We start from the raw sequence: 13796 nt of genomic DNA on the forward strand, positions 1-13796 counted from the left end.
TGAACTATGGAGCAGACACCTTCTTTCAACCTGGACCTTTCTCTTTGTTACCAGGTGAGCGATTTGCACCAGCATAGGGATTGGACTCAAGGGTACCTGAGGCAGATCCACGCCACGTTTACAGGGCCCAGGGCAAAAGCACCAACGGAGGCCCACACGCCTTATGTGTAAGTATTTAAAAATTATATATCAAGCTAACAAAGTGTTAAATAAAATATATCCCACCCCGCTACTTTGACACATATGCTTTCATAACAATCGGAAGCCCAGGCATAGATTTAGAATCCTTAGACTGCTCAGACTGTCCTGGCCCTGGCCTGGAGGTAGCCCTTGTCTGTCTCCTTCCTGCCCCTCGCCCTCCTCTTTTCCATGCACTCTGGTTTTCACTGCAAGGAGCTTCTCCTTGCGCATGTGGGAATTCCCCAGAGAACACTCCAGGCCCCAGGGATTAATCCACCCACACAGGGGCACCCTCTGCCACCCGAGAGCCCAGGGATGTGCACTCTCGATGCAGCCTGCTGTCAGGACTTTGGCCCCCCAGAGGAGGCTCACACGTGCCCTCCAAGTGGGGGAAGCACATCGGAATGGGGAACTCCAGGTTCCTGGCATCTGAGACAAAGCTGGAGGAGGGTCAGAATGGGCCCAAGTGAGAGTCCCTCTTTGCTGGACGGAAGTTCTTCCTCTAGGCTGCGTACAGGGTCAGAAATAAATCCTTCCACAGCACAGCAGGCCACGTCTACTGCTTTCCTATAAATAGCAACGCTTTCTAGATAGCTGAACCTTTGTCCCATTGTTTGAAATTTTATGCTCATCAATAGCATTGTTGGGGGAATTATATTTTTACTTTATGGAAAAGTTGATAGATTAACTCGTATGCAAGATTATATTAAACACCTTTAGGGATATAGCCAAGTAGAAAAAAGAACAGGTATTAGGACCTCAAATGTATGAACAGCTGAGTACCCCCTTCTCAGCCCACTCCTGTACCGAGGACGGAACACTGTAGATGAAACTAGCTTTGTAAGAAGGCTGGAAAGCAGCAGGTGAATACAGTCAGCCGAGTTGGGGTTTCTTCAAAGGAATAGGCCCTTTAGAAGAACTTGAGAATCCAGATTGAAAAGAACATTTCATTTCCATTTGTTGTATACCTAAAAGTGGATTTTTATTAAAAGCAGATCACATCACTTCAGGAAATTCAGAAAACTATGTCTAAATACACTGAACGCAAGATATTCCTCATCACTTTAGATTCTTACAGCCTCATAAAGATAAAATGCAGATGAATTGATTTAGATCAGGCCTTCATTAAAGAATGAGCTTATGGAATCCCACATACTGGAATGCGCAGTGTCTGATTCCTGAGCACTGTGGCGAAGGCATGCGTGAGTAGCGAGAAAGTGCGTCGGTGCCAGGAATAGCACGGGCTGCCTTTGGTTTGTGCTAATAAACTATAGGATAACTTAAACTCCAATTTTAATATTAGAAATCCACCTCATTGTAAGTCATCTCTAACTCCCTATGTTATCAGAATTTTCACGTGTATTCTTTGGTGAGCCTGAAACGTAATTTTCTATTTATACTTCCAGAGTAAATCTCCAGTTTCTGGTTGGCCACTCTGGCACTAAGCCAAAGCTCTAATTTATTTCCATCTTTTCTTATTTCTCACATCTAAAGAGACTGTTGGTTTGAATAACAAACATTCAATAGACTTAGTCGTGGGGTGGCAGGCGGCACAGGCATTACCTGTTTACCTTTTATTGCCTTCTTTGAATTGGCTTTTCTGGGAACAAAACCAATGAGACATTCTGTTCCCTCATCTAGCTTTTTCCCAGGTTATTTATCAGGAGACATTTCGGCGCCCCCTCCCCTGTTTCAGCAAGGAGTGGCAGCAGGGTGAAGAATGCAGACTGGAACTAGCCTTGCGACCTGTGACTATCATAGGTTATTGTTCTACCAAGTCATGTAGAACTTCATTGTCTTTAAGACTCTGGCTTGGACTGATAATTGTGTTTGATTCCAGGCGATGCTGCGGCAAACACATTTGTAACCTGTAGGACGGCAGCGTGCTGGGAATGAAATACACACTGTGTTAGCCTCTTTGAAACTTGGTAGTGGTTCTGCCCCACCTGCCTCCCCTTGCTGTCTTGCACAGTAATTGGCCTAATAAAAGGCAGAAACAAGAATTTATTACACCTTGGGCAGTACTTAAAACAAACTTTATTCTCAGGAACAGCAGTTATGTCTATTTGCTGCTGTGTATTTTGATATTTCCTATAAATACTTAGTCTGAATATAGTCAAAGTCAAATTGCTAATGACTCGGTTTCCCTGCTACTTTCCTGGTTCCCCAGGTTGCCTCTTATGACACTCCATGTAAACACTGTATTTGGGAAGATACATAGATCAGCATCCCTAGAGTCACATGATCACCATCAATCTGTGAAAATAGCATGACTTAAAAATAAAAGTCTCTTAGTACTCTGCCAACAGGCTTTGGCATAATCTTGGCAATCACTTAGATTTTTTTTCTGTTGTAATTTTTCCCGAGTAGAAATAGTCTCATATTTTGCAGAAGTTGTCCAAGCTAGTGAACATCAATCCATCTTCCTGGGTACCAAATTCGTCAGCTGAATGTATTCAGTCCACACCGAAATCAGTAAAGTGAGTGTGAAACTGCTTGGTGGCTGCTCCTTTCATCTTAAGAAATTGCAATACAAATTCCTGAAATCGTTTATGCAGGAATTTTTATTCTTTAAATCTTCCAGTGTTAAAGCAACAAGAAAACATTTAGAATGTCCTTTGGTGGAATCTTATTACACTTGTTATATATGTAAACTGATATTCTTTGATGCCAGCACGTTCGTTGCCCTTACAGAGAAATCTCTGCACAATGAAACAAAACAGAACAAAAGAGGACAAAATAAAATGTCAGTCTTTGCTGATTTGAATTAGATACATTAACAGATTGTCTGGTAACACAAATCGGCAATAATACAAAAAATCTACATATTACAGTATTTCAAGAAAAATAACTTCATTTGAATACAAAAGGATAGATACACTTTCTTTTTTCCTGTGGCCACTCTTGTGTAGTGGGTGTGTGCTCGCACTGGGGGCTCAGTGCCGCTAGGATATACGGGGCTATGACTGGCTTGCGCTTCTGGAGGGGGCTGTTACACGTGTGCATCACTAACGTCAGACAAAGAAATCTTTCAACCAACAAGGGTTACAGAGCAACGTTCACTAAAGCACAGGTTGGAAGGGGTTCGGGGGCTGAAGCAGGCCAATATGGCAGCTTGTAACAGTTTCCTTATGCCCACAATGCACCTGACAGCGAAGAGTGCTATTTGGTCGGTCCACACACTGGGCAGAGTGGTACGAGGGTGCACCACCTAGAGTAGCAAATGTTTTTAGGTTGGTTGATTTGTTTGTTTTTTGTCTTTCCTGTTTGGGGGGCTGTCACAGCCTTTGCAATCCACAATATGCTCTGCAGCTGGCAATGTGATTTGCAGTGATAATATCAACAGCTGCCAACTCCTCTGGAGTCAGAGAATTAACAGTCTTGACTCGGATGTGCTGTCCACGGCTGGTAAATATGGCTTAGTGCGGCTAGGCCTTCTTAGTTTGTACACTGTGTGACTGGGGCTGTCTGCGTGTGTATGTTTCCTGTGTTAGTAGCAAATGCTCGGGCTGTGTTTGCTTCCCCGCGGCACGGGCCTGTCCGGTGGCTGGACGCGAAGCTAGAGCCCCGGGGCGCCGGCCGTCCCCAGCAGCGCGGGCAGCAGCGGCAGCAGCAGCAGCGCGGGGCAGCCGCCAGGGGGCGCGCCCTGGCCGGAGCCGGGGCCGCAGCTGCCGGCCTCCTCGCACCGCAGCTTCTCGCAGAGGATGCCCGTGTATGCGGCCGGGCACAGGCAGCGCACGTTGTTGTGGCAGGTCCCTCCGTTCTGGCAGTGCAGGAGCTCGTTGTCGCAGACGTTCGCTGCAGAATGAGGGGGAGGGTGGGGTGGGCGCGGGGAGGAGAAGCAGAATCAATTTAAGTTCATCTGGTACATCATGTTTTCAGCTTTAAAAAAATCTCTATTGATCTTGTGCTCCCCCTCCCCCCACAAACGAAGCCTGTGACTCCAGTTTCCAAACAAATGTGGTTCGCTGCCTTTGTTTTTATCATATTAGTCCTTTTCGTATAGATTTCCTGCTGCAATTTCGATGTTACCATTGTCCATTTCACGCTATCAAATACAAAGTGATGCCATACTCCTGGTTTGGCAGTATCTTCACTCCATGGAACTGGGACCTGTTGTGACCTCCTGGGTTTTTAAAGGACAAGTGCCTGATACAGGAACGCAGAGCTTTGAAGTCAGATGAATGGTATTTAAAATGCAAAGCGGTGTTGCTAAAATGGCCAAGAACTTCCAAAAGGAGTGGGCCATTTTCTCCCCCGCGTGATTCCAGCCCTGCATGCATGAAGACAGCCCACAGGGAGGCGGGAGGGTGGAGGGGTTGAGATGTGGGAAAAGTAGCATGCTCCAGCCAGGCAGCAGCCAGGTGGGAAGAGAGAAAGCTTGTTTCATGGGAGGAGTGTGAGGAAAACAGTCACATTTGTGCCTGACAGCCTATTAGGGATTTTTATCACCTTGTAAATATGGGAAGGAGAGCCCAAGGTTACCTTGATTTCGAGGAGTAGTAATAAATGCCATGGTGAAACCCTGATTATCAAAATGTCATTATGTCCATCAATTAATAGAATCGGTTTGAATAATCAAGCAATACCAGAGTCTAAAATTCAGCCATGGCTCCTGTCATGCAGCTTTCGCCTCTAATAATTTCTTATTTCTTCCAAATTCTGGCCATCCTCATTAATTCCATGTCTCCTATTCTTTTAGATAATCAAGGTTTCACTGATTTAGCAGAATGTTAAATAGAACCCAGGGAAATTAAAACAACAACAAAGAGTAAAAGAGCCAAGAACTCTTCCCAGCAACATATGCTGCTTAAGCACTTAACATATAGAACCACTTTGGAATGGGGGTGGGGGGCAGAGCAGAAAAAGTAGCTTTTCTTAAATTATAACATTTTTCATTTTTAAAAAAATGTCATGGTCAGATTTCCCCAGGGATGCCACATGAATTAAACACACACACACTCATACACACACCTAATGTTACTATTAAGTGCAAAGTATTAAAAAAACACCCTCTAAGTAGTAACTCAATAGAGAATGTTTCCTTGTCCATTAATCGTGTTCAATAGTCATGTCACCTTCAAGAGAGACTTCGTACACACAAACATGCTAATGCTCTGTGTACAAATGAGCTGAGGAAAGATACTGGTGGATACCCACAGGGTTAATAACCAAGTGCCCTAAACAGGGCGCTGTCTTACCACCTTCTTCAACATTTCCTGGGTGACCTCTAACACAGTTGCACAGTGTATTGGTATAATTTTCAAATGCATCCACATTTGCTGTCTGTAAATGTCAGGAGTGACTACTAAGGCCTACTAAATCCTTCAGGCTCAAAATATTGATATACGAGGCAGTGTTCCATAGGTTCTAATGATTATTTAAGCTATCTCTTATTGGGTGGCTTAGAAATCATGAATATTAGATCCAAATTATAGTATTGTATGAGTCACAGTTAAAAATGTCAAGATCTGTAGCTGTAAAGCAAAGTCCACAAGTGTAGAGTGGTTAGCCTCACGGTCAAAGCTGACAAAAGCCCTTGTTTTTTGGCTGTGGTTAATTTGGAAAGCCATACATAGGTTTTCAGGGTTTTGTTTTGCTTACACCTCAAGAAATAATCTGTTTAATTGGGGCAACGTGGAATAAACAGATCCAAATAACTGTTTCCATTTAAAGTTAAAGATTCTCAGCATTTCTTGTTCCAGGAAGCAGATTGCTGAATGGGATATTTCCTTTCATTTGGGCACTAAAAGTAGGGAAATATCTGTTCCATCAATATCGATAATTGCTTGCCTTGAATAATTGAGAAGAAATCAATAGTTAATTAAATATCACTCCCCTTTAAAAAAAAAAAAAAAGCTATTTTTCTTCTTCCAGCACCTGAATGTAAATCAGTTGTTGAACAGAGGTTTCTTTTTTTCAAGAAGCTGGTGATTAAGTTAAAATTCAATATCTTTCCTACATTTAAATAATTACTAGTGGATTTTGATAGTTGTCAGAAATTTAATAAATATACTAGAAACAGACGTAGCCCATGATATTAATAATATCATGGATTGGGGGGGAATATATTTTCTGTAAGAGATAAATAGAAAAAAATGAAACTGAAAATACACTTCATTACTCTAGAATTCACTATAAACACATTACATTTGGTCTCTTGATTGTGCTATTCCTCTAACAAAAACAGAACTTTACCATATGCACAGTGCTCTCTGACTGTTGGAATCACATCGAAACCTAACTATAGATCTTACCTTCTGTTCACAAACTCATGCTCCATCTTCATGTCGTTTTGAACCAAAATTGTGGTGGTTAATGAACAAACTAGGTGGCTAACAAATATCATTGAGCTCTTCTTCAGCATATAAAACCTTGTACTAAACACCATGAAGAAAATAAAAGAAATATAAAGCATGATCTTGCTCTTATGAAGTACAAATCTGCTTGGGAAGATAGCATATCTACAAGAAACGATCTAATATTAATTTCATTAAAATGCCCTTATCGATTACATCCAGCTCAACCAACATCTGTTTCATGCCAGGCACCCTGCTAGATTTTATGGTTGTAACTCTAACTGCCCTAAAGGAGTTCATGGTTTGGTAGAAAATAAACAAACACACATTATAATGCAATATAAAAAGACTACAAAGGAATCATTTGCAAACTGGTAGGGGAACTCAAATGCTGGTGTAAATAATTACTTTTGGGAAGATTAGGAAAGATTATAGAAAAGAAATTGTATTTGAACAAAGGCATGCATCAGGCAGATATTGGTTGAAACAGCATTATAAATGGGGAAACCGTGTGAGGAAAGGCAAGGAGTGCACTGTGTTCGTTACTAAGCAATCGACCCTTCTGATGTTGAGGCCAGAACCCTGCAAGTTGTCTGCCGGATTCTACCAACAGGGAGCACTAGAGGGAGCAGAGAAGGTAGGCGGAATGGAGAGCCTGTTTTCTTCATCTCGCTTGATGGCTCTTCCTCCCATTACACCTTCAGTAATGGCTCTTCATCCCGACATCAGCATTTGGTTGCAGTGCTCAGCTTTATTCAGAACCAGCTTCACCTTACTCTTAGAGGTTCCTGCACCGGCCTGGGAGCCTCCCTTCCCTAGAGATTTGAGCCTCAGCTCCAAGGAGCCTCTGCTCAGCATCTCGGAGGTTTTATATATAATAACAGTAGCCAGGCGTTACCCTTCCTCAGAGATGCAGGTCCCAGGTCTGTGGCATCTCTCGCCCAAACTTTTAGTTTCTGATAACTCATCCTCTTTCCTGTAATCCCTCAGCCCCAGAATGATAGCTGCTTTCTGATTACATAGTAAACTATCTCTGAGTTATCAATACTTCAGTGTCTTGCTCTCATTTTTAAATTCTCAAACACCTGGTTAGCCATTTCTTTTAATAAATTATCCCTGTTGAAATACCTAGCACGGTTTTAGTTTTCTGACTGGAGCCTGACTGACAGACGCACGGGAAGGTTAGTGAGTAATGAACGGACTGGAGTGGCTGGAACGCTGGACGCGCAGAGGGTGCCCGTGTGCAGAGACTAGGAAGGCAGGTGTAGCCTGGCTGCGAAGCTTCCACGCACACACGGGGGAGTTTAGATAATAGGCAGTGGGAAGCTGTCAAACATTTATGAACAGGGTGGTGTTTTAAAGGGAAAACAAAGGTAAGGCTGGACCAGAAAAAGTATACACTAAAGGCAAGGGGACCAGAAACTTCAACAAAATGGGCTTGGGCTGAGTAAGAACAATGGGGAGGAAGGAGGGAACAGATTTGGAGACAGGTTGTATGAATGGGTAAGAGAGATTCTAAGGTTCCTGTTTAGGGTATTTGGATGCATCATAAATAAATTTATTGAGAAAAGAAGATAGGAGGAAGAGTTCAGTCAGGAGAGAAAATAAACTTTTTTTGGACATACTGACTTCGAGAGGTCTGTAGTTTCTTTTGTAAGTGTTTTGCCATTAGTTGGAAAAACTACATACTGGTTCAGGAGATAGGTCATCCTGGAGATATAAATCCGGAGCAGGGGTGATGATGGTCATTGTTACAAAAGATGAGGCAGAAAGATTAGAAGACCACATCCTGGGAGAATGCAGGCCTAGTAAAAATGATGACCACAGACAGAACACTGAGGAATATCAGCCACAGGAAGAGAAAGAAAGACCACAAAGGATGCTGAGAAGAAATGGTGTCAACAAACTGCAGTGATAATATGAGGGTATGAAATTAATCATAGAAGTTTTCCTGCTGTGTGTGACTGTATCTAGGAATAAACAGATAGACCAGAAGAGTATGAGAAGAAGGGTACCTTGACTCGGGCAAGGGAAACATGCACAATAAACATTGCATGTTCTTGATGGAAGCTAACATAAGGGATTTTGGAATAATTTTTAAAAGGATTGATAAATTTTGAGGAATTAACATTTAATGGAGGTCTTTGGATGTCAGTCTAAAGTAGAGGTTCTCAAGATTGGATCATTTGCCTCCCATGGGATATCTGACAATGTCTATAGAAATTGGTCTGTAGAAATTTGGTTGTCACAATTGGGCAGAGAGGACATGCTACTGGCCCCTAGAGGCCAGGGATGCTGTTGACATCCTGCAACGTACAGGACAGCCCTCGCGACAAAGAATTACTCCTCAATTAATGTTAAAGGTAAAAGGATGAAGGCCTGGATGAGGGTGTCAGCCACAGCAATGAAGATGAGCAGTTGTCCACAGTGTATGCTAGGGAAAGGAGAATGAAGAAGCCTTGGCATTTCTAGAGAGACAGTGAGTTTTCAGGTGCAGAGCCATGGGAATTAGAGGCAAATATAAGTACTTGAAGAGGAAATATAAGTGTGGATTGATTATCTTCTTGGGGGAATAAATGCAGAAGATTGGGATCTAAGCCAGACCCTTTGGTATTGCTCACAATGAAAAATTAAGAGGAACAAAAGACATCCTTGTCATTTGTTCTTCTTTGCTCTCACAAGGAACAGTTAAATCTGAGCTTGCAGAAAACTTAAGAAACTATCTAGACAAGCTTGAGATGAGGAAACTGAAAGCAATTTGGGGTAGAACTAGAACCAGAATCTAGGTCTCCTGATTCTCAGATTACTGCTCTTCACAGAGAAAAGAACAGTCAGGAGAAATGTTGTAAATGGTGTTGTACGGTGTCACATTCTGTGCTCCTCGAGACATGGCTGAGTTCTCCACTTACCAGGGAGACATGAAATGACTCTTCTGTAGTTGCTCAGTAGATTTTCAATTGTGTCTGCTAACTGCTCCGCTGTTATACCACACTGTGACCAGGCAGAGGTCTTTGTTGATAGCATCAAATGTTAAATCTTCTACAGTCCTATTACATTCTAGCAGGGCTCATGAGGAAAGTATAACCAGAAATGTCAAAGGTCCAGGCTGGAAATGGCAAGTATGTTCGCATCCATACTGTCATTTCCCGTACATAGGAGGCTGCTGTGGTTTGAATAGTGTACTCTCCAAAACTCATGTTGAAATTGAGTTGCCATTGTAACAGTATTAAGAAGATTTAAGAGGTGTTTAGGTTATGAGGGCTCTTCCCTCATGAATAGACTAATGCCATTATCCTGGCAATGGTTTTGTTATCGTGGGAGTGTGTTCACTCCTTCTTGCAATCTCTCTCTCTCTATCTTGCCCTGTGTCTGTCTCTGTCTCTTTCTCTCTGCCCTTCCACTATGTGATGCCTTCCACCGTGTTATGATGCAGCAAGAAGGCCCTTTCAAGATGCCAGCCTCTTGATCTTGGACTTCCAGCCTCCAGAACTATGAGTCAATAAATTATCATTCATTATTAATTACCCAGCCTGTGGGATTCTGTTATAGTAGCACGAAATGGGCTGAAACAGAAATATAGCTACTTAATCATGGCACTATCTTGCACTGAACTTCACAATCCTTCTTAACACAAGGTTCTGGACATCCACCACCAGTTGACAGAACAGACATGAGGGTAAACACCCATTTACAATCATGGCATTATCTCCATTTCATTCTGTGTGTAGTTGCAGATTAAAGATCCAAGTGGTGATTTCTACCCAACATGAATCTTTCAGTTATCACTCCCTTTACTTGCTGCTCTTCTCCGTGGGTTTGTCTCAACCTGAAAACTCTAAACATAGTCTATGCATGTATTTATTTTAAGCATATCCCAACTCTCTCTTTATTGTTATTGACAGTCTAGGAGTGCCCTAGCTCAGTAAACAGGAAGATTTATTTTTATATCCCTTGTATAACACTTGATCCAGTACTGGATGCAAATAGTTATTTGCTAGACATGATTCTTTTTGTTATGATAAACTATGATCCTTAGATATAGGAAAAAACTGATACTGCTTTGGTAATAGCTTGATTATATTCTAAAGGATTCCTTTTACTATTGATAAAAATAATTCATTTATGGTGTGTCCAATATCACACCATTTAATCCCCTGATGTTTTGATATTAGGAATGCTTTCAAATGGGGTCACCAAGATAATCTGTGGACTTTGTCAGATGAGGTTACAGTATTAATGTTAGACTTAAACAGAGCTATGTGGCCAAAAGATAAAGTGTGGTATCCTGGTGGAAAGGCTGAAGTTGGCAAGGTGTTATAATATTTCTGATCACAGCTTCAGTAAGCAAGCCACAATAGCAGAAAAATAAACTCTCACAATTGCTATGAGTTTATAAAAACATTTAGCATTTCCACGGTGAAAGAACAGGGTAGAGCAGTGTTCCCTCCTCTCTCACCTCTATCTTTCTCACACCTTGGACAAAGAGAGTCACAAGGATGTAGCTAAACTATTCAATTCTTTAATTTTTTTTGGTGGGTTTCTCAATTGCCACACACATTTCCTCTTCTCAAACTGCAATCTATTGTTAAAATGTGAATTATGAGGCCTTGATTCCTTTCCCCTCTATTCGTCCTTTCTGGCAGGTAGGTGGAAACGAACCTGGGGATGGATCCCTTACGTTCAAAGAGGGCACCAGTCAGAACTTAAGTGTTGCTACTTGTGCTATTCTCTCTTTTTCTTTTATGAGCGGAAGGGTCACTTATTCCTATGTGGTCACCACGATCCATTACATTACCAAAGGAAAGTTTTCTTTTCTCTGTTTGGGTTTCGTTCAAAGCTATCCATTTAGGCTCGTCCTGTCAGTGAGCTGCTGTGCTTGAGCAGTGCTTGGTCTGTATTTATAGACTTGAAAGTTTCTCTTTTTGGCTTTGTCTCCTGCACTTCAAGGAATCGATGCAATGTGTTGCCATGGCAGTTTTCCTTGATGGTTGTATTAATAAAGTGACCTCTGCCTTCACCCTCTGAAACGAGCCCAGGAGTGCTGCAGGAAAGATGTTCCAAATTGTGCCCATCCTTTTCAAAGAAACGTCAAAGAGTGAATAACCTCCACCAAACAGGCTAATAACAAAGGTATGTGTGCTACATTCAGGTCTGATTTAGGCATTTCAGAGTTTGTGGCAGGGAGCTGAAGAGCTCTGATTATGACCCATTTATGCAGCCTTTGCGGCTATTTTACCAAGTTGTGAGATGGGAGATACAAAACTGAAGCCACAGGTTAGCTCCTGGGGTATGGAAGAAACTTTACAGACTGTTATCTAATCACCTTTTTTTTTTCTGGAAGTTAGGTATGCTAACTGCTTCCCCCCTTTTTCCCTCACTTATGGTCTGGCCATGAGAGGTGGCATGCTGCGGAGAAAAAAACATCGGCTAAGAGTCAGAAAACCTGAGTCCTAGTGCTACCTAGCGGGCCCTCTGCTGTCAAGGCCTCAGACACATCATGAAACCACACAGTGACAGCCGTCCCTGCAGCCCTCCCTCATCCAGCCAGGCCCTGCTCGGGACAGGGGCGATTGTGACGAGCCAGATGGACAACGGAGCTGCACAGGTGGCGGGAGGGGCCTTGCATTCTAATGACACCTACAAGTTAGGGGGAGGGTTTGAAGTTGGTATTTCTGAAGTTGTTGCGAGTTTTATGATTTTCATGAATATTTTTAGTGGAAACTGTAGCATTTTAAAGGCAAAGAGTTAGGGATCTCTCCTCTTTTTGACCAAATACACGATGTCTGTTGGCCTGCTGTAATACTGAGTCCTTGGTGGTGACTCGGGTGACTGTTTCTGTTTGATCTGTTTTGCCTGCCTGTCTTAGCTGGTGCCCCGTGGAACAAGGACAATTCTTCCCTTCATGTGTACTAAAAGTATGAGGTGGTATGCAGAGAATTAGGTGCAGATCTTGTGATTCAAGTCCCCACCTCTGTGGTTAATGGGCTGCGTGAACTTGGGGAAATCACTGAACCTCGCTGTGCCTCTCTTTCCTCACTTCTAAAGCAGGGATAATAGCATTTGTCCTGTTTACCCACCTCGCAGTTGTTGGGAGCCTCAAGATGAATTATGTGGAGGTGCTCTCAAAAAATATAAAATACAACCTAAGTATATTTGTTAAAGTTCAATTTCTTCCTCAATCCCCCCAGTGCTAGAAGCTCAGGGTGGAAGAGTGAGGCGCTAATTCCAATCTCTGCTAGAATAATGAATTCATCACTACCTATCCAATTCAAGGTGCTTGAAGTGAAAAAGGAAGCAATGCCCTCCCTCAAAGACAGCATCCGTGCGTCTTCTGTGGATATGAATCTTGAGCGAGCGCGGGGTCGAAACAGTTCTCGTATATTTGTATTCAGCTGCTGTGTACTCCGCAAAGCCTGCAGGGTCAGCCTCGAGTGGTAGCGCCCATTTCCTCGAAGGTGGCTTTCATATTCTCATTCAATGTGCATTCTCTCGTATCAATCAGAGCACATGATAACGAGTGTTTCCCGAGTAGCAGGGAGCGGCTGAGCTGGAGACCATCGACCTCCTTCCACGGCTCCGTAGCCCATCTTCTGCCCTTTGCACTGTCGAAGGTGGGGGGAGGCAGGTACAGATGCAAACGGTAGACTGAAACCTGCGGGCTATCATATGGAAACACCCCTATTTTCCTGCTCTTGACTTACACTCCTGTCTGTCTGTACTCATCTGGGGACAGTGGTACTTTTGGCAAGACCCCATGTGACAGCATCCAGACTACCTGGTTTCAGCATATTGAGACCAAAGAGCAGAGCTGAAGGGACCGCAGGGATCACTGTGGAAGCTGTTGGGTGGGTGGTCAATCAATCACATATGGGTAATCAAGTGCAACGTCTATGTAATCTGACTTTAGGGAGCAGCCATTCTATTCTTATTCATCTAGTATCAAAGCACCTATTATGGGAGTGATACTTTCTCCTTTCCAAGCAAAGAAAAAACTGCTTAAAGCATCATTACAAAGCCCCATTCATCTCAAAAGAGGCTGTAACTATGGTCTGCAATATCCCAGCTAGTGTGAAAGAGGTGACAGGTGACTCTAATACAGGAGCACGAGACACTCCTAAAGTTTTTGGCTTTTGCAACCTGAAAAAAAAATGCCTCTGCTGATGTTGAGAAAGAATTAATTCACTAAGAATACTACAAGCTGAAGGCTGGGCACCTCTCCCAAAGTGATCATTAATGATGTATTGAAATCCTATTTAGGTCAACACCTTCAGAAACAGATACAGGCAAGGTGCTCATAAAAATGGTGCTGCGAAATCA

At 42.7% G+C, this 13796-nt stretch overlaps 1 protein-coding gene across 2 annotated transcripts in view; it reads right to left on the reverse strand.

Annotated features, from left to right (window-relative positions):
- Window positions 1–2527: 2527 nt before the first annotated feature.
- Window positions 2528–13796, reverse strand: part of NTNG1 (netrin G1) — a 385394-nt gene continuing 374125 nt past the window's right edge. Inside the window, exon 6 of one of the 2 annotated variants that reach the window (XM_012648511.1) lies at window positions 2528–3978. In XM_012648511.1, coding sequence (XP_012503965.1) covers window positions 3740–3978 — 239 coding nt within the window. In that variant the 3' untranslated portion in view covers window positions 2528–3739. The remainder of the gene's footprint in view (window positions 3979–13796) is intronic. The other variant, XM_012648510.1, reaches the window with a different exon arrangement.

Source organism: Propithecus coquereli, unplaced genomic scaffold (genome assembly GCF_000956105.1).
Source record: "Propithecus coquereli isolate 6110/MARCELLA unplaced genomic scaffold, Pcoq_1.0 Scaffold289, whole genome shotgun sequence".
NCBI lineage: Eukaryota > Metazoa > Chordata > Mammalia > Primates > Indriidae > Propithecus > Propithecus coquereli.